Source organism: Carica papaya, chromosome 8 (genome assembly GCF_054855325.1).
Source record: "Carica papaya isolate Zhongbai chromosome 8, ASM5485532v1, whole genome shotgun sequence".
NCBI lineage: Eukaryota > Viridiplantae > Streptophyta > Magnoliopsida > Brassicales > Caricaceae > Carica > Carica papaya.
The window spans coordinates 335,530-354,934 of NC_142316.1; the positions used below are offsets into that span (position 1 = coordinate 335,530).

The window sequence follows — 19,405 nt, forward strand, 5'->3', positions numbered from 1 at the left end:
CACTTCTTATGTACTTAATTTAGTCCGATAATCGTGACATAATCAATAATTACACAATTGCCCATGAAATGTCATTATTCAAGAAAATATTATCTAAAGATTCGACACGAAAATTCTAAGAGTGACACTTTTTTGCTTGATAGTATATAAGGGGGGGTACTTACACTAGTGAAATCAAGCAAGAAATAGTGTCATGGGACGCGGTTCGACATTCAATCTCTTTAATACTCCAACTCTATGGTTGTTCTTCTTATAATCTATATCTTATTTTCTTCCTATAAGCAACTGGTTGTAGAAAAATTTAATATTTATTTAATAGTTTGTATCTATTACCTCTTATTTAATACAAATAAGAAAGATTACAGAGGTTAATATAGAAAATTCTAATAGTGGATATACACGTGCCATGGAATATATTTATTTAAGAATATCTTATAAACTTATTTATTTAAGAATATATTCTTTACACTTTGAGTATTTGGCCTATCATGTATGCAATGTCATACATAAGGTCAAATATCACATATGCTTTGAATGTCACTAGTTAGTTTCATGAAAACTATGGTGAGGGTCACTAGGTAACAATGCAGAATCTTTGTAAGTACTTCTGAATGACTACTAATAACTTAATGATTCATGGAGAGATTTTAGAAATTAAATTAAAAATATATATTGTAATTTTCAATTACATATAGGGAAGAACATTCAATCAATTTGGTCCACTGCATTAAAAAATTTCAAAAACTCAATAAGTCGACTAAAATACAGTAACTAAACAAGTAGATCAAACCGTACAAACCAACAAAAACTGAACCGATCAAATAGACTATATGAATTTGATAATTAACTAAATAACCTTAATAATTAATAAAATATGTTACCAAAATGGAATAGAAAAAATTTTAAATCAATATATAATATTATTAATGCAACATATATAATTATAATTTAAGAAAAGCTAAAGATCTTAATCTTTTTTTCTATTACTAGTTTGATTCCTGGTTTTTTTTTTTTTTTGATTGACTTAACTAAAAACTAAATTAACCAAATTAATCTCCTTAATTGTTATAGTTAATTTAGGTAAATTTCAAGGACACAAGTTAAAAGAGTCAAGCTAAGCATATTATGAGAATATACCATTAATTAGTAGAAAAGGTCACTAAAAAATAAAATATAAATATCATAAAAGCAAATACAAAGAATATTATAGAAAATTCAATAACTAGTATTTTATTTTGAGTTTATTTTCTCTTAAAACCAAAAAAAAAAAAAAACTTACTAATTCCCTCTCTAAGAAAGGTGAGAGTTATTTAACTTTTTTAATCTTTATCTTATTAATATTTTCTTTTTTATTAGAAATTTATTTTATATCATATAATAAATAAAGTCTATTTATATATATGTTCCCAGATAATTCTAATACTCTACCTTATTAAATAAATAGGTGGAAAGCAATCTAAATCGCGACCTTTTGTCCCAACTGTTATAACACGAATCACCCAAGACTTAATAAGTAGCACAAACTTGATATTGTCCTCACTTTTCTCTAACTTATCACTAGTCAGTCTGTATGTAGTTCTAAAATTAATAATAACAAGCAAATATGAGATCTGGTGCTCGTTGTGAAACTTAACCTAATACCCTAACACCTTATGACACGAGCTAACAACAACCACACATCACTTGCATCGACGTTCTCTAATGTATCTCTCTCTTTTAAGAGAATTTGTAGTATGTCAGACCTCATTAAGCTCTTACTTAATAATAGTTGGATTGCCATTTAGAGAAGACTATTGTAATGTGTTCAATGAGTTAAGTAAACAAAATATTACAATTTCATTATTTTATTCAACTAATATTAATATTTATATTTCATAAATCAATAAAATATCCTCGTAACTATTTCATAAAATATTCTAATAATGATATAACGAAACTTATTTTTGATAAATATAATTTTAAAACTTTTTAGATACATGGTCAATGTGATATAAAAAAAATCTTTACATACATAATCAATTTTTAATATGGTGATATCATTAAGACGTGTTTATTCTCATTAAATAGTAATGTAATAACAATCATGACGATTTTGTAAGTACTTATTACATAAATAAATTTAAACTTAACATAAATATTATTCGCTCACAAAACGTTTTTACAAGTATTAACAATTATTCATAACAGAGTTCCACAATAGGTGACTTACCATCTGTTTGGATCATGGTGAATGGTAAAATTTTAATGTATGGTATTTTACGGGTATGAGAAAATCGTGTTTGTTTCAACTTCTAATATTAATAAACGGTATCTGACTGGCAAATTTAGAATGAATTTTTAAACCACCGAATTGGTAGTATGTGATCGACATATTAATTTTTTCCTCTTATACTCCCATATAATATAATTAATTTTATTTTTATCCTCACAATTAAGAACCCTATTTTCTCTTATTCCTCAATCAAATCGCACGCAGGGAGGACGAATAGCTCCATCTTCTTCTTCTCCGATTAATATTTGCTTATTCTTCTTCTTTGATTGCTTCCAAACGTTAGGTCTTTAATTCTACTTCTGATTTGCGTTTTTCACATTCTCAATCGGTAAGTGTTTTGTTTTTGTTTTTATTTTTTCAGCATCAATTTCTTTCGTTTTTCTTTGATTTGTATGTATTTCTTTTGTTTTTTCTTTGATTTGCATGTATTTCTTTCGTTTTTCACCTTTCAAGCTTCTCTGAACAATGTTCTTCTTGGTTATGGTAAACATCTTTTGCTTATTTGTTTTTTCTTTTTTCAAAGCTTGAATTTGTGGTGGAAGAAGAGTTGTTACCCAGTGTTATTTTTGCAAGTTCATATGCTTTTTGTTTAAGAACTTAGCATTTTAAGAACTTTTACCAGAAATCCTTGCATGAGCATACCCCATTCTTGAAATGATGGTATGAACACATCCCTGACAATAATTTCATGCCTATAAACTTTTGAAATAAGCTTGGTGGCAGAATAACAGTCTTCACACACCTTCAAGTTCTTGATAATGCGAATTGGAGTACCTGGTTTTGTGTTAAGCAATCCAAAAGCAATTGTAAGCTTTTCGCTGTGGTACTTCAATGCAGTTTCCTTCTCCTCCTCACTAACATCAAATAAAACTTGAGAGGTATTTGGTGAATAGCCCTCTATTTGCAACTTCTCAATGATTTTCACCAGCATCATGTGAATTTTCTTCACTTGTGGGTGCGATCCATCACCCATTTTGAATTCATGAATGATGCCAGTTCTCGGTGTTGTTCTGATACCCCTTCCCTTCAACAATTTTCTCAACTTTTCAACATCCTCCCATCTCCTATCCTTTGCATAATGTTCCCAATTCTTTTACCAAATTTAGAGGGTCCATCTCAAGCAAGATTTTCTCAATTCTTTCACCAAGTTCAACATTTTTATGTATCCTGCAAGCACCCAAAAGTGCTCCCCAAACGGCTGCATTGGGCTTCATTGGCATTGAGGCAATAAGCTCCTCTGCCTCTTCCAAGAGCCTTATTCTTCCTAGCAGATCAACCACACAACCATAATGCTTCATTTTTGGCTCAACACCATAAATTTTTTGCATTGAATTAAATATCTTTAGACCTTTATCAACCCATCCTACATGATCACAAGCATTTAAAACACAGACAAGAATAATCCTATTTGGTCTCAATACCCTCTCCCTCTGTATTTTGAAGAAGAGCTTAATAGCATCATCCGCTCTAGCATGCATATCTAGTCCTCCCATCACTGTGTTCCAAGAGAAAACTTCCTTATCGTTCATATTCTCAAAAACATCCAAAGCCAAGTTAATGCACCCACATTTAGCATACATGTCCACTAAATCAGCCCCTAAAACTGCATCCAATTTGATAGAATTTTTTCTTGCATAAGCATGAATCCACCTACCTTGATCAAGTGCCCCTAGATTAGCACAAGTAGCCAGAACACTTGACAAGATAAATTTTTTAGGCCTAACTTTCTTTATTTGCATCTCATTGAATATCTCCAATACCTCATTGTAATACCTTGTTAGCACCACTCTTTTACTGCTTACTGATTTCTTTTTGCACCTTATTAGGAAAAATTAGGGGAGGTGGCATCAGTGGCAAATCTTGTTGAACCTGGCTACACACTCGAACTGTCATCCCTTGTTCCATTAATTGGTTTAGTTAGTATGATTAATTTCTTGTAGGATGTAACTATCAAGACTAAACCAAGTTTACATTTAGCTAGTTTCTGTTTGAAGCACTAATGAATTAAACATAATAATAAATCTATTTAGAGATGGTAATGGGGTTAGTTCGATGTGAGTTTTGCCAAAACCGAACCCGCCCTAAATTTTTTTAAAATTTAGTTTTCTTTACATTGTGTGATGGGGGAATGAAGCCGATAATTAGGGAAGCTATAACTTGCAGATGAGGAAGGTGTTAATCGGGTATAAGGGAAATCAGGGGCTGAGTGAGTTAGGAGAAAATTTGGTATGTGGGAAAAGCATATTCTATCTGATTTTAGGGAACTACAGTTTGGGAATAATAAATCAGGTGGGCAATTAGCAAGATTAAGGGTGATCATTTGGGAAACAAAAAATAGAATTGAGTATATTGGCAGAGGGATGAGGCTTGTCAAGAGATGGATAAGGTAAGAGTCAAGTCATAGGCTTAGCTGAGAGTTATGTGAGCTCTGTTAACATAGAATGAGGTTAAATAAATATTATCATAAATTTATTCGCCAAATAGATGAAAGTGTGTGTTAATTAAAATGTATGCTATGACTTGCTTTGATTTGAAATAATTAAACTCATTATTTTTTTTATTTTAGGCATTTGAAATCATTTCTGTTCACATATTAGATAAGAAATATAAATATTTTGATACGTGTAGTTATTTTATTATGCCAATTTATCATACTTCAAAGGCTAGTAGTTTATAAAAGGCGCGAGATAAATTATAGGTTTACTCATGAACTAAGACTAAAGGGAAAGAAAGCTCGAGATAAGCTTATGCAAAATTTGTTATCAAGTAATTTTGTCATTATATAATTAGGATGAGAGTTTCATCTTTTATGAATTTATGTCGTTTACTAGTTATAGATGGTGGACTTAAGCATACTGTTCGTGCAACTGTAAAGGAACAAGTACTTAAGACACTTTACCTATTAAGACACAATGAAAGAAATCGAATCATGTCTCAAATTTTTCGACGATTTGGAGAGGCGATAAGTCGTCATTTTCACAATGTGCTACGATGTATAGTATATATGGCTGATAAATTTATTAATCAGCCAAATAGGTCACAAGTGACTCCGAAAATAGTCAACAATCCAGATTATTTCCATTTTTTAAGGTATATATATAAGTTATATACATTTAATTAATAACTGTAACACGAGTGCATGTTTAATTAATTAGTTAACAATTAATTTTAGGATTGTATTGATACGATTGACAGAACACATATACGTGTTAAAATGTCTAGAAAAGATACTCTACACTTTCGCAAGAGAAAAGATTTACCCACCCAAAACCTGTTAGCAGCTTGTTTATTTGATTTAAAATTTTCATACGTCTTAACTGGGTGGGAGGGGACCGCATCAGATTTAAGAATAATAAAAGATACGTTAAATAGAGTTGATGATCCTCTAGTAATTCACGAAAGTAATTAAATATGTTTAACTTTGATATATAATGTATACTTTTGAAGAAAAATGTTAAAACATAATTTATTTATTGCTTATAGGTAAGTTTTACCTTGTCGATGCTGGGTTCATGTTGCAGGGTAAACTAATTACACCATATAGAGGAACACGTTACCATTTAAGTGAATACTCTAGGAATCAAACGTGTAATGCGATTGAACGTGCCTTTGGAGTTCTAAAGAAACGTTTTTCAATTATCCAAACCTCAATTGAACCTCATTATCGGATTAAGACTGTTAATACTATTTATTTGCTTGTTGTATTTTGCATAATTATTTACGGGAAGAGGACCAAATTGATGAACTTCTTCAAGAGGTTGATAAAGAACTCTGAAATGTTTATCTAGACGAATGAAGTACTTGTAACTTTAGGGACAGTACTAAAAAAATGAGAAAAGGCGAAGCAATTAAAGATGTAATAGCAGCTGATATGTGAGCTGATTACATTTTATGTAATTTATGATATTTGTATAGTTTATGATGTTTGTATGGTGTATGACATTTGTATAACTTATGATATCTGTGTAACTTAAATATTTTAATTAAATACTATAATTTGGAATTTATTTTGTTGTAATCATATTATATTTTTTATATATGATTATATTTGGTATTTTCATATGTGTTTTAGACAATGGCTAAGAGGAACAAGAATGCAGATACAGGAAGTAAAATGATCTACTAGTCAGATCATATGGATGACGTCCTACTAAACTCATTTTACGATCAACGTTTGTGTGGTCATAGATCAGCTGGGACATTCACATCACACGCTATTGATTGTGTACATGAAGAAGTGAGGAATGCATTTTCAGATCTGGACATTGATAAAGAACGTATCCACAACCATATAAAAATTTTGAAAAGGTAATTCTCAAAATATTATGATATTTTCAAATATGTAATGAGTGGGTTTTCCTGAAATCCAATAACCGAACGAGTCGAAGCAGAAGAGGAAGTTTGGGAGCAACTAATAAAGGTAAATCTCTTACTTTATCATATATTGTTTGCCATTTTTTATATTATTCAAACATTAATATAGTTATTCATGATAGACTCAACCTGAAGTAGTAGAATTGAAAAACAAATGCGTGTGAAATTACGAGAAAATATTATAAATGTATGGAAAGGATAGAGTTAATAAGTCTACAAGTGAGACATCCCTAAATCCTCAAAGACAAAGAAAGAGGAGTGGTGATGAACATGGTCTGGATGCTACAAATGAGGCACCAATTACCCAAGATTTAAGTGGTAATTTTAATTTTCATTGTTTGGATAGTTCATGTGAGGCTCCAACACCCGAAACTCCTACTTTAGAATTCGAACATGAGGTGCAAGAGTCTTTAATGCGAAAAAAAGCGAGATATTTGATAAAAGTCTATGAAGAAGAATATCTGGCTGAAGTTTGAACTATTTCAAATTCAGTGAAAGAAATATTAACAATTTCAAAAGCGTCTATTTCAGCAGAAGAGCTATATCAAGAGGTTTCTCGTATGAAATTATATCCCCTTCTAGAAACAAAAGCTTTTATGTTGCTTATGAATAAACCAAACATCGCTAAAGCTTTAATGACTTGTTCTCCTGATCGACGTAATTTTTTCATGACCAATTTGCTTAATTTACCAGGTAATGACTAATATCACATCTCAAGTTCGAATATTTTTTATTTGTTATTTTATTAGTTTTGATTTTTTACTTTTTTCGAATTTTTAGATAATTGAAAATGGAGGTTATTGTTGCCGAAATGCAAGACTATATTATGGTTTTAGAAACCTTTGTGAAACTGATGTTGGATGTTTAATAGATGAATTTTATTATTTTAATAGACTAATTTATATTTTGGATTGATTAGTTTATGTTAAATAGACTAATTTCTTCTATATTTCTTTATTTGTTTGTGGATAATATTTTCTATTTTTGAAGTAGTTTTGATTTATTTTGGTATTTATTTAATTCTCAAATAATTTAGTAAAAGAATATAAATATTTTTTTATTATTGAATATGAATACGAAATATCTAAATTAACACCGATGTCGCCGTGCTGGAACCCCGAAATTGGTCAAAAAGGATTTTTAACACCGATTTTAGATTTTTGAGATATTTTTAGGTACGTGAAACGTATTTTAATCACCACCAAAAAATTCAAAAAATCCAGAGACCGTCAGTAGGCACAGTAGAAAATTTGGTATTTCGGACATTGATTTGAGTATGAATCCCTCACCTTATTCTCTGTTATGGAATTGAAACTTAATAATCAATAATATAGTATTATGTATAATTTAAAAATTTTTGAGAATAATTACAGGTTACTAATGGAGACCGAACCGGTTAGTTATTTATTGTCTTGTTTAACTGATTGTTAAATTTACAACTTTAAATATATGATAATATACTGGAATGGTTAAATAATTCAGTTGTGCTTCTTTAATGTATATATTGCTTGTCTTGCGTGATTTACGGTTAATTGTGAAGTTGAAAATTAATATGCAAATGGAAAATTATTTGGTTATGTGAATTAATGAATGATTGTCTTACTGAATATCCTATGAGATGGTGGACGGACCGGGTACATAGGGAACCCTACCGTAAACATTATCTCATACCGAACAAGGTATCGAGAAATGATATTTTTGGCGCTCATACCGGACGGGGTATGGGGACAGCCCGATTCACCCTCATATCGAATTGAGTATCGATGAATGGTATTTTTGGCGTTCATATTAAATGGGATATGGGGACGACCCGTTAGTTGACAAGTTTATATATTAGTTCATGCGTAGTGGGACATCTCTATGGACCCCTAGAGATACCAGTAATCAGATAAAAAGATAAAGTTGTTGTTTTTACTCACTTGAATATGAGATTATAATGTTATTTGATTTATTATCTTTATAGGTCGATTTTGGAAAGTTCATAATGGTAAGTATGCAAACAATGATTTTCGTTTGATTTTTAGAAGGGACATTCTCGTATCCCTATTGGGCATGCTAAATTATTGTGTAAGTAATGAAAACGCTAACTCTATTATTTCGCTTCCGCATTTAATTTACAACTTTATTTCTTTTTAAAGTTCCGGGCCTCTACAGCCATTACTATACATACATTAACCATCACTGAAATTTATCCAAACAGAATGTTAGGTAGGAAGAATTATTTTATAATATTGAGATATAAAAATTATTTTTATATGATTTATTAAATTAGTCAATTAAATATGACTTAGATTGTGCAACATTATATATCTCATATAGAAATTTCTCATACTAACATATAAATTTTTTCACTATTTCATGTATTAGTAATGAATTACTTCCAAATAAGAAAATCTATGAAATATAATACAAAATTCTTGAGAGAAAGAGAGAGAGAGAGAGAGAATAACTCGCAGAAAGGCTTCACTGTGCTTTCTGGCCCATTTAACGGACGGAGGGAATGGGTCGAGATTGCCCGGGTAGGTGGTGATTCATGATAATGGGTTTTCTCTCTTCTCAAAAGGGATTGCAACCTGAAAATTGCTCATTACTTCGAAATTAAGAAAAAAAAATCTCTGTTTGATTTGCAGAAATGCCAGTGAGAGTTGAGGAAAGCTCCGTATCGTCTCAACTATCAGGTATTCAGTTCTCAAAAACTAATCTTCTATTCACTTGAATTGCTTATGATCATGACTGAGGCTAGTGCTTGGTTAGGGTTTGGCTTAGGGTTTGGCTTAATCTCGTAGCCTTGGTTGATTTTTATTACAATCGAAAGATTTTTAATTGTTAGGTTAAGCCAGTATACGGTCCTTATCTAGGGTAAATGTTTAATTTACATCTTTTTTACGAGAAAAAGAAAGAGGAATAGAGAAACACAGAATTGGCTTCTGTAACCTTTTAATGTGATTGTGAAGGTGCAAATTCTGGAAGTACTACACCGTCATCCTGTACGCTTTTAAGTGCTGGGCAGGTAAGTGTCTGTGTTCTTATTTAATTTTAAAATCAGTTTGTGTCTTGTTAATCGCTGAACAAATGATATACTTTCTGAAATAAAGTTAATTATGGATGGAAGCACGATCTTCTTTTGCATACTATTTTAGATATGACACCAGAATTTCCGTCAGTTTAGAGGGTTTGATTGGATTTTTGGTCATAGTCAATGTTCTTAACCTTTAATTGTCCATTGAAGGATTGATCTCTAATTTTTATACTTCTTTAGTTTTATATATATGTTATTTTGACATATGTTTCACATCTAATTATCCTAGGATGTAATTCTGTCTGAAATGGGGATTTAACCCTTTCCATTTGCTTTTTTTCTTTTTAACCAGACCGTCCATTTTATGGTTGAATTAGTACACATGCGACTTAAAAATCTTATGCTTGGTTCTTGTTTCACAATTTATGTTAACTCATACGAAATTAGTTTTTGGTCTTTCAAGTCTTTTTGTAACAATTTGAAGTTACGAAAGATGTGTTGATATGGGAAAATGAATACCATAAATAGATTTCAAATTACACGAATATGCATCCATTAGTCAAATGGATGGTGCAAATTAAGATGGTAAATGGAGTAGGTCGGTATCCTCAAAATGGAAACATAAGGGCTTGTTCCTTGTTATTGCAGTTCAAAGTTAACTACACTTTTGATCGGAGCAAAAATGTAGAGAGGTGCATTTTGCTACTATTTGATGTTAATGCATCAGAGATTTTGTTGCTTGAAGTGCACAGTGCTGCATTTAAATCTCTTATAGATTATTGTAAGATAAGGGGGATAATAATTCTTAATACAGTCAAACCAAATATTCCATAGACCAAATCGTTGACTCCATATTCTGAAGAACTGAGTTGGTTGACAAGAATAAAGATAGTCTCATTCTAGTTGTCAATACTGACAATGATAAAACTTATAGAAAATCATGATGGTTCAAGTCCTATCCCGAAAAGGTATACTTAGGGTCCTACCCATTTTTCTTTTATCTTTCCTACTTTTCTTAGTTATTCCAAATTCACTATCTCTTTCTTTTATGCTATTAAGAATGTACTTTAGCCTTTTTTTTTTTTTACCTCTGATTACTTATTATAACTTTTTGCATATATATGATAAACATACAAAACTAAAAAAATCCATGTCGTGTATCGTTATTTAGGAATGTGAATGCGTCGTTGATGGTTCCGATGGGTATATAGGTAGAAGTTCTATCAAATAGGGATTTTTTCTTTCCTGCAACAATATTCTGATTGTTAATGCAGAATACAAGGACTAGACCCTTTATCATAAAAGATTGATAGCTTGTTAAACCCACAAATTGCATGAAAGTATGGTCCTTCAAATTGGAATGATCAAGAGTTTAATAAATGTTCTTGGTGAAAAAAGATTGAATGGAAGAACCTATGTGTCCTAGTATTTTGCCTTTCAGCAAGAGGAGGAAGAGTTAGATTTATATGCTGTCTATGACTAAATGTGTAATTCTTTTTGTGTAGTATGCTGATAAGATTTAATTACTGCTGCTGCCACCAGTAGGCTGACAATTGTCACTTGACAGTTTGGAAGTTAGAGGGCATTTGCGAATTTGAGTTTGTCTTAGTAGTTATGCAAGGATAAAGCTTTTCCTGGTTTCAAGGAGCCTGTTCCTAATGCAACAATTATGTTTTGCAAACAGTTAATGAATAAGTAGAAAACTAATTTCTAGAAGTTGAGTATGTTCCTACTCAACGGGTTTTTCAGTTCTCTCTTCTAATGAGCTCACACACCTGTGTTCAGATCAGGTAACGGAAGAAAACCTAAAAACCATGCCTTTACGTGTGAAGATTTTTAGTGTTAACTGTTCCATAACTAGATCTTGGAGTAGGGAACTTACCAATTTTGTAACAGAGCTACATGCTGTGGGCAATTTGTGCTCTTGTTTTGAATCTTTGTTGAAAACATGCACCAAAGAGATCGAACAAGATAGAGAAACAGTGAAGTTTTTATTGTATCCTGTCTCATGTCTCCTCTTTGAAGAAGTTTCACGGTCTAGCTCTTACCATCCCGAATTTTTCATGGCTGTCCTACAGTCTTCCTATTCCTACTCTGCAAGCTCTTCTAGATTCTTAGAATTGTAACAGCACACTAGAAGTGTGGATCCATTGGGACTGTCTCCTGTGTATTCAACATCAGAGTCAGCTGAACAGATCACACGTTTTTATCCTATGTTTAGGCTTGCGAACAAGCACACTTTGGAGGGTGGGAGTAATTTTGTGTGCTGGCCTTTCAACAAGGTTTACCAGAGGAGTAACTGTTTGTTACGTGCTTTGTTCGGCTGTGTGTTTGAATTGTTTGTGGTATGTTTGAGTTATTTGTGTGTGGTCTGCTGCTATAGTTTAATTGCTGGCACTGCCACCAGTAGTTGACAATTTTCAATTGACAGTTTGGAAGTTAGAGGGCAGTTGCAAGTTTGAATTTTTCTAATTAGTTTAGGGTTAAAAAAAATTCCTGGTCTTAAGGAAATTATTTTTCTGATGTAATAAATATGTTTTGCAAATAGTTCATAAGCGGGAAACTAATTTCTAAAAGTTAAGAACTGTCTAACTGAGAGATGATTAGGTGCTCGTTTCTAGTGAGCCAATAGCCTTATGGTCAAAATAGATGAAGAAGGAAGATCTAGAAAAAGAGTAATCTACTTGTTCAGATTTTAGTGTTAACATCCCACAGCTAGATCCTGGAGCAGGGAACATGAAAGATTAAATGGGTCCATAAATCTAAGAAATCGTGTGAATTCTTTATCTTTCTCAAAAGTTCACTCAACTTCAAAATATAGGATTTGAATTTGATGTCATGTCTAGAACCACTTTGATGGCGGGAAGAGGAAAGAAAAATTTAAATTTTTGTTAGGGTTTTTAGTTGTCTTTTATTCTGCTTTCAGTTAGTGTACAAGGATAGTTTTATACAAAAGGACAGTGATGCTGCAGGTATAGTTGTCACTGTACGATAAGAATATTACTGTTACTGCCAGCTAATTGTTGGTACCTGTACCTCCTATATATGGATGTAAGATGGAAGGAAATGGATGAATTGAGTCTTATTATATTTCTAATTCTTTTCCTACATTCTGAATTCTATCTCTCACTTCTCCTCTGCTCCCTGCTTCTTCTTTCTCTATTCCTCTTCCGATTCTCATACTCTTTGCAACCTTTTCCCTCAGCCTAGCTTGGTAATGAGTATCCTGACACGTCCTTATGTTGATCTCTTCTAAATTGCATTAGTTTATCGTAAAGTTTCATTTCAATAGCAATTTAGTTATTCACCACGTATGAATATCCATTAATATGTAAAAAAAGGCAACTTGTAAAGCTCATACCACTTACTATTATTTGGGTGATTTTGAAAGAAATGAACAATAGGGCCTTTGAGGGTGTTGAGAATGAGATATCTAAGATCAGGGCTAGGTGGTTTCATTTTTTTGGGTCCTTGATTTTGGGGCATAATATTTTTAGGGTGGAGGATTTTGAAAATATTACAGATATATTAACTAAAATGTAAATTTTTGTATATGGGTGGTATTCCTTTGGTAACTTTTGTGAACTATACTTTTCATATTTTTTATTTTTAAAAAAATGAATATCTATTAAGCATCTGTCGTTTAATGGTTAAAGCAGAGTGGGCCTCTGTTATAGCTATTCCAAGATTGAAATGAGTGTTAATTTTTGATGAAGAATGTCTATGGTAGTACTTGGCCATACAATTTAGTTCATTGCATATTAAGTAATTAAGGGACAAAAGCTAGAACTTTTTGCTGTGCATTTCAGGCCTTTTCTGGTACGCAGAATGTTTCTAGTCTGCAAAAGGATGAAGCATGGAGAGTTAATGTCCGCATACAAGGATGTGACCTTGAACATGGGTATCTATGTGGCACCATGGAAGCTCTGAATGTTCCTATGGCGGACACTGCAGTAAGCAGTTTCTTACTTCCATTTAATGATGAATTGATTCTTTTAGTCTAATTTTTTTCCTGAAAGAAAGTTTTAAAACACCATAAAACTTTTATGAATTTCAGGTTGTGACATTTTGGGAAGGGGAGATTGTTGACACCAAGAACTATACTTTCTATACTGGCAAGTGGGAAGCATCGTATGTTACCTACTCCCTTCTTAAATTGAGCATGCAACCCCTTTTAATTTAGTGGTTACCATACACTGAATTGGTGGTTTTGGCCATAGACAGTTGATAAAACAGGTCTTTTTCTGATCTGTAAATATTTTGGAAACATTTGACAGGCAAGAGGATGATATAAGGCACTGGACCAAATTTCCATCTTTTTCACCCCTTCTGGTAAAGAGCTAGAACCTCTATATTTTGCATGCAGAAATTTAAAATCCTTTAATGATATTGTTCATCAATCTTTTAACAGGCTCAAGTTGAGGTTGATGGTGGTAAATCATTGGACCTGAGTAACTATCCTTACATATTCATGGTAATTTGCTATCTATTATTTTGGGTTAGTAAAAAGTTATTTAGGAATTGAATGAGAATGTATTAGGTTTAAACCAAATACAAAGTAAGTAGTTGCTAATGTTGTCGTTTTGTCTGATTTGCTGTTGCAGAGATGGAAGGAGCAGTACTTCGTGAATGTTGGAACTGACTGTGGATTGACAATAGCTGGATTTTACTATGTCTGCTTCTCTTGCAGTGACGGCTCCATCCATGGCTTCTATTATGATCCCAATAGCAGGTACTTAAAAATCCTGACTTCGCTATTTACCCCATAGGGTAAAACTGCAGCTCTGATTCTAGGATTCAAATTGGCTGATATAATGTCTCTAAACCAATCTGCAGCCCCTTTCAGAAGCTAGAGTTGAAGGCAACCAACGAGGGAAGGTTAGGTTTCAGCTTTTCTTCCTATGAGTTGCGATAAAGAGATCATATACAATTTTTACTAGTATAATTGCATGGTCAACTTCCTAAACTGATGTGAGTTCCTCAATTTACACCTCGGCATAGGACTGCACCACAAGAACTTGACTCTCATGGAGAAAATTGATTAGATGCTCATGTATTCTTGCCGGTCCAAACATGGCTCACATTTGCATTTGCTGCCCTGGTTTTCAGAATTCTTTTTTGCTGGGGAATTATTATGTACTTGTCCTTGCAACTTTGACCATTGAGAGTTTGCTGCATACCCATAAATTTGAGAGTATAGTAGGGCTAAGTCAACGACTTTGGGATGCAAAGACAAGGAACCCTGTTAATCTGTTTTTATCGTATATGTACAGAGAATGAACTTTTTGGCAATAACTCCTCCCTCATTATGGATGACAAAAAATCTGGATTCCGATATGTTTGGATTTGAAAACAAAAACTCGACCTATAATATACTTTTGGAATTTTAATTAAATATTATAACTTAACTTAGGGTACGTGTAATATATATACGTAATATTTCGATTTCTTTAGTTTTACCAAAAACTCAATCCGGATAAAAAAATGATTTGGTTAACCTCTTCGGAATTGCTGGTTTGGATTTTATATACTTGAAATCAGGTTGAGCTCTGTCTTATGAAACCTGTTCTGAAGCTGGTGTGAGACTGTCTGCCATACCTCATGGCTTCATCCTTTACTGCTTCACAAGGGGCAGTAAGGCTTCTCTGACTCTATCCCTCCATAGGCTGTGGAGGCATAAAATTCCTCAGGGTTTGGCAGGGCACATACAGATTTCGTAACAAACGATTAGGCTTTTTTCAGATGATGCAGAAGCTTTGTCAATCGAAAGGTATGGAGGCTCGGGTTTGATCTATGAACACGACAAGGATGTTCATCGTGTGCGATGAGGTGAACCCTGTGGCATTTTGAATGTTCAATTTTCTGTCTCGCTGTGGGGTTCGAGTAATGAGTACCCGCGATAAGCTCTGTGACATCACAACGATCGAATTGTTGGGGCGTATCGGCGAATTGCCACCAAATCTTATGGCAGAGGAAATGGGAAGGAGTTGTGCTACAATGGCTGAGATAATTTATATATATATATATATATATATAAAATATGACATAATGTTATTTTATGTTAACAAGATTATAGGGAACTAAAAAAAATTATTATATAAATATAAAAAAATTGTTATACCTTAATTTTTAGTGAAAATTTTTGGGATTATATGAGATATAACGAAAAAATATGTGATCAAAAGTTTATATAGTATATAACGTTAGAGTTTGCGATAAATTATATAATCATACTCGTATTTTATTTTTATATTTAAAATATTTAAATAAATAAATATTACATACATTTATTTTTACATATATAGTTCGAGTTAATTATTTTGTATATTGATATTTACTTTATTTTAAAATAAAGTAATTATATTTACATATTAATTTACTATATTTAAATAAATTTTAACATATCTGAATTAAAATTTTCGAAAGAATTTATAAATAAAATATTATATTTGCTTATTTTGAGAATTAATTGTATTATTTATATAATCATTAAGAAAACAAATTTTTTTTTAAAAAAAAAAAATCAAATAAAAAAATCATTAATTAATAATTAAATGAAAATTCTAATACAAGACTTCAAATTTATTATTATATTGATTAATTACCCATCTCTATATATCTCCTAATTTCAACCTTATATGCATGATATAATTAAACTATACATTCATTAATGTTCATGCATGTACACATGGATATATATATATATATATATAGTTGTAGCTATACAGAAGTTATAATTGGATGTTATATGGAGGGGAATCTTATTACATAATTGAATAGTTCTATATATATATATATATGTATGTATGTATGTATGTATGTATGTATGTATGTATATTCCCAACAATGAAGGGTACCATCCTCGTGCATTCACGCAATTAATTACTGCGGTTAAAAAAAAAAACAAACACAAGAGGAAGAAAATATCAAAGGCCATGCAGCAGCAGCAGCGGCATTTACCTCTCTTCATGAGAGATGTGTCTTACTTTTTATATCTCCTCTAATCTCACCAACCAACCCACCACCTCCTATTACTCCTTGCCCTAATATCATTTCTCCTTTAACTATATATATATATATATATATACAGACACACACACACACACACACAGAGGCATATATAAATATATACATAGCTACCCTATATGCCTGTTGCTTTGTTGAATATCATAGAGGGTCAAACTTACTCTGTGTGTGTGTGTGTGTGTGTGTATGGAGAGCTTGCTTTGTGATGAGGTATGGGTTTCTAGTCCCAATTGCTGCAGCCATGAATACAAAAATGGAGTTAGAGAGAGTTCATTTTACGCGAGGATGGAGGATTGTGAAGAAGGTTTTCTCTTAACGTTACAGAAGGAGCATACTTACATGCCTCGACCTGGATATCTACACTATCTCTACTCACAAGATTTGGTCAAAGCTAGATTCAGAGCCATCAGATGGCTCGTAAAGGTTCTTTTCTTTCGATTCATTTTAAAATATCAAGTTAAAACTTTTTAAAAAATAACAAATAATTTGTATGAACGGGTGAACTTCCAAAATAATTTGATATCTTTTCTCTTTTTCTAATGAAAAAAATGAGATATTTTCACATATACATGCATATATATTTATATGTGCGTACAAGTTTACTACTGAAACTGGGGAGACCTGATTTTGTGATCATATCAGTCTGGCAGACGATTGAATCTTTCTTTTGGAACTATTTTCTGCGCTGCAAATTATCTTGACAGATTCATATCCACGAATCACTGCCGTGTAAGCGAAAAATATTTACTGTTCTTTATAATTCTAATTAATCTCTTTGGTTCTTTCACTTCACATTTCAAATATAATTCTCACAATTTGCAGGAATGGAAATACTGGATGGTTGAGTTACTGAGCCTCGCATGTTTATCCATTGCGTCCAAGTTTAACGACACCTCTACTCCTTCCTTGCATGAAATTCAGGTCATATATATAACTATCTCTACCACATATATACGTATATATTTATATAATATGAATAACTGGGTTGGCAGTTGTTTACAATGTATGTATGTATATATATATATATATATATATGTTTTTGATTGAAGATGGAGGAGTTGGATCATTCATTTCTGCCTGGTACGATCCAGCAAATGGAGCTGATAGTGTTAAAGGCGCTAGGTTGGCGTCTTGGAGCTACAACTGCTTATTCTTACCTTGAGCTGCTTTCATCAACTATGGATTCTTTCGATTCTTATCCCCATAACAACTTGATCATAACCAGAGTAAAAGACCTGCTGCTTACATCTCTTTTGGGTACACCTACTCAACACACACATATATGTATATAATTCTTTGGTCTCAAATTAATTCTTATACTTTCAAAAAATATTCTAACTAGTTTATTTCTATTAATTAGTCACTAACTTCATTATTACATCATATCATACATCACCAATCTTGATATATAATATCTTTTATTTGATAAATTTTTTATATTAAATGATACTTAATCAGTTCATGGGCATCCGTATTTTTTTTCACTTGGAATGTGATAGTGAAAAAAATGACTAACCAAAAAACTCAAACTCATACAAAAATGTCCAGTCAATTATTTACACATCTGCTGCAGACTGCAAACTGGTGGAGTATCCACCAAGTGCTGTTGCTGTATCTGCCGTATGGTGCAGTTTAGAGGAGTTGATTCCATCAGCATCTGATTCTCACTTAGCATCCATTACAAAGCTCTTCAACCAAGATCAGAAGGTGTGTGTGTGTGTGTGCGTGTGTACATACACATATGTATATACAGACGTATATAATTAAAGGGTACTGTTCCATTCATGGGTTTTGTCCATTTTCTCAGGAAAATCTTGCTTGGTGCCATCTGGTAATGAAAGAAGAATCAAAAGGGTTTGGTCAGAACTATGACTGTCCTCCAAGCCCTGTGACTGTCCTGTCGACAGAACGAATCAACATCCATAATAATTGCCACACTGATCTCATCTCTCTTTTCGACATGTCTTCCAACAAGAGAAAGAGAAACCAACTTTAACCCCTACCCAACTCCCTTCTATTTTTCTTCCTTAGCCACTTCAAATCACCTTATCCTCCTCAACCAAGCCTCCCTACCCAGTTACCAATTTCCTTCTTTCTTTGATAGAAACAAAGAGAAAGAAAAAACTCCTGCTATGATCTATTGACCCGGCCGAAATGGTATTACAGAAATCCAAACATCAGGGATTTCTTCCACCTTCCCATAGCACTCATGGATATGTGGTTAATGCACGATGAGCAGGATGGTGAGTGCATATGTTAGTTTCTCCGAATACGTATGAGATGTCGTGTAGAGCTCCTAATCGCAATGAAGAAAATTTTTAATCTGTAAAACAATGTATTGTTTTTTTTTTTTTAATGATTAATTGACTTATGACTAAGTAGCGAATATAGTGTTAGTTTCGTTAGTTTCGAGTTCAGACTCTCGAAGAGAGTGATCGATGGTTTGCCCTAACTATCGATTTTCTTCAACTTAAATCGTTCAAGCAAGTGTAGAGAAAGACTTAAATCGATTTTCTTGTTGTTTAATTATTATTACTATAAAAAATTATGTTTTCGATCTCGTTCTAAGGAGGTACCGATTTCTCTTGATGTATAATACTTGGAGTAACTACGTTCGCGTAAATAATAATTTAATTGTTAGCTTGTTAAATATATTAATTTTTCTTTTTGTCTTAATATTTATTTTTAGACGAGAGGTATAAAAACTCATAAGA

The 19,405-nt window shown here is 32.3% G+C and overlaps 2 protein-coding genes and 2 pseudogenes across 3 annotated transcripts; 2 read left to right on the top strand and 2 right to left on the bottom strand.

The window, feature by feature from the left end:
* Window positions 1–2,861: 2,861 nt before the first annotated feature.
* Window positions 2,862–3,245, bottom strand: LOC110818964 (pentatricopeptide repeat-containing protein At5g48910 pseudogene; annotated as a pseudogene).
* Window positions 3,246–3,336: 91 nt separating this feature from the next.
* On the bottom strand, window positions 3,337–4,011 carry LOC148240320 (pentatricopeptide repeat-containing protein At5g66520 pseudogene; annotated as a pseudogene).
* A 5,141-nt stretch (window positions 4,012–9,152) lies between these two features.
* Window positions 9,153–14,960, top strand: LOC110824491 (glucose-induced degradation-like protein). Of its 2 annotated transcripts, XM_088208959.1 has the most exons (9): window positions 9,153–9,324; window positions 9,601–9,656; window positions 13,475–13,618; window positions 13,723–13,796; window positions 13,943–13,997; window positions 14,077–14,139; window positions 14,270–14,397; window positions 14,502–14,543; window positions 14,667–14,960. In XM_088208959.1, the coding sequence occupies exons 1-9, from the start codon at window positions 9,279–9,281 to the stop codon at window positions 14,704–14,706; spliced, it is 648 nt and encodes a 215-aa protein (XP_088065085.1). In that variant the 5' UTR covers window positions 9,153–9,278; the 3' UTR covers window positions 14,707–14,960. The 2 variants fall into 2 exon arrangements, with proteins under 2 accessions (XP_088065085.1, XP_088065086.1); XM_088208960.1 differs by having other exon boundaries at window positions 14,502–14,960.
* A 1,798-nt stretch (window positions 14,961–16,758) lies between these two features.
* Window positions 16,759–19,325, top strand: CYCD7;1 (CYCLIN D7;1). The gene is made up of 6 exons (XM_088208958.1): window positions 16,759–17,114; window positions 17,334–17,420; window positions 17,514–17,612; window positions 17,741–17,948; window positions 18,265–18,398; window positions 18,499–19,325. The coding sequence occupies exons 1-6, from the start codon at window positions 16,878–16,880 to the stop codon at window positions 18,685–18,687; spliced, it is 954 nt and encodes a 317-aa protein (XP_088065084.1). The 5' UTR covers window positions 16,759–16,877; the 3' UTR covers window positions 18,688–19,325.
* The last annotated feature ends 80 nt before the right edge of the window (window positions 19,326–19,405 follow it).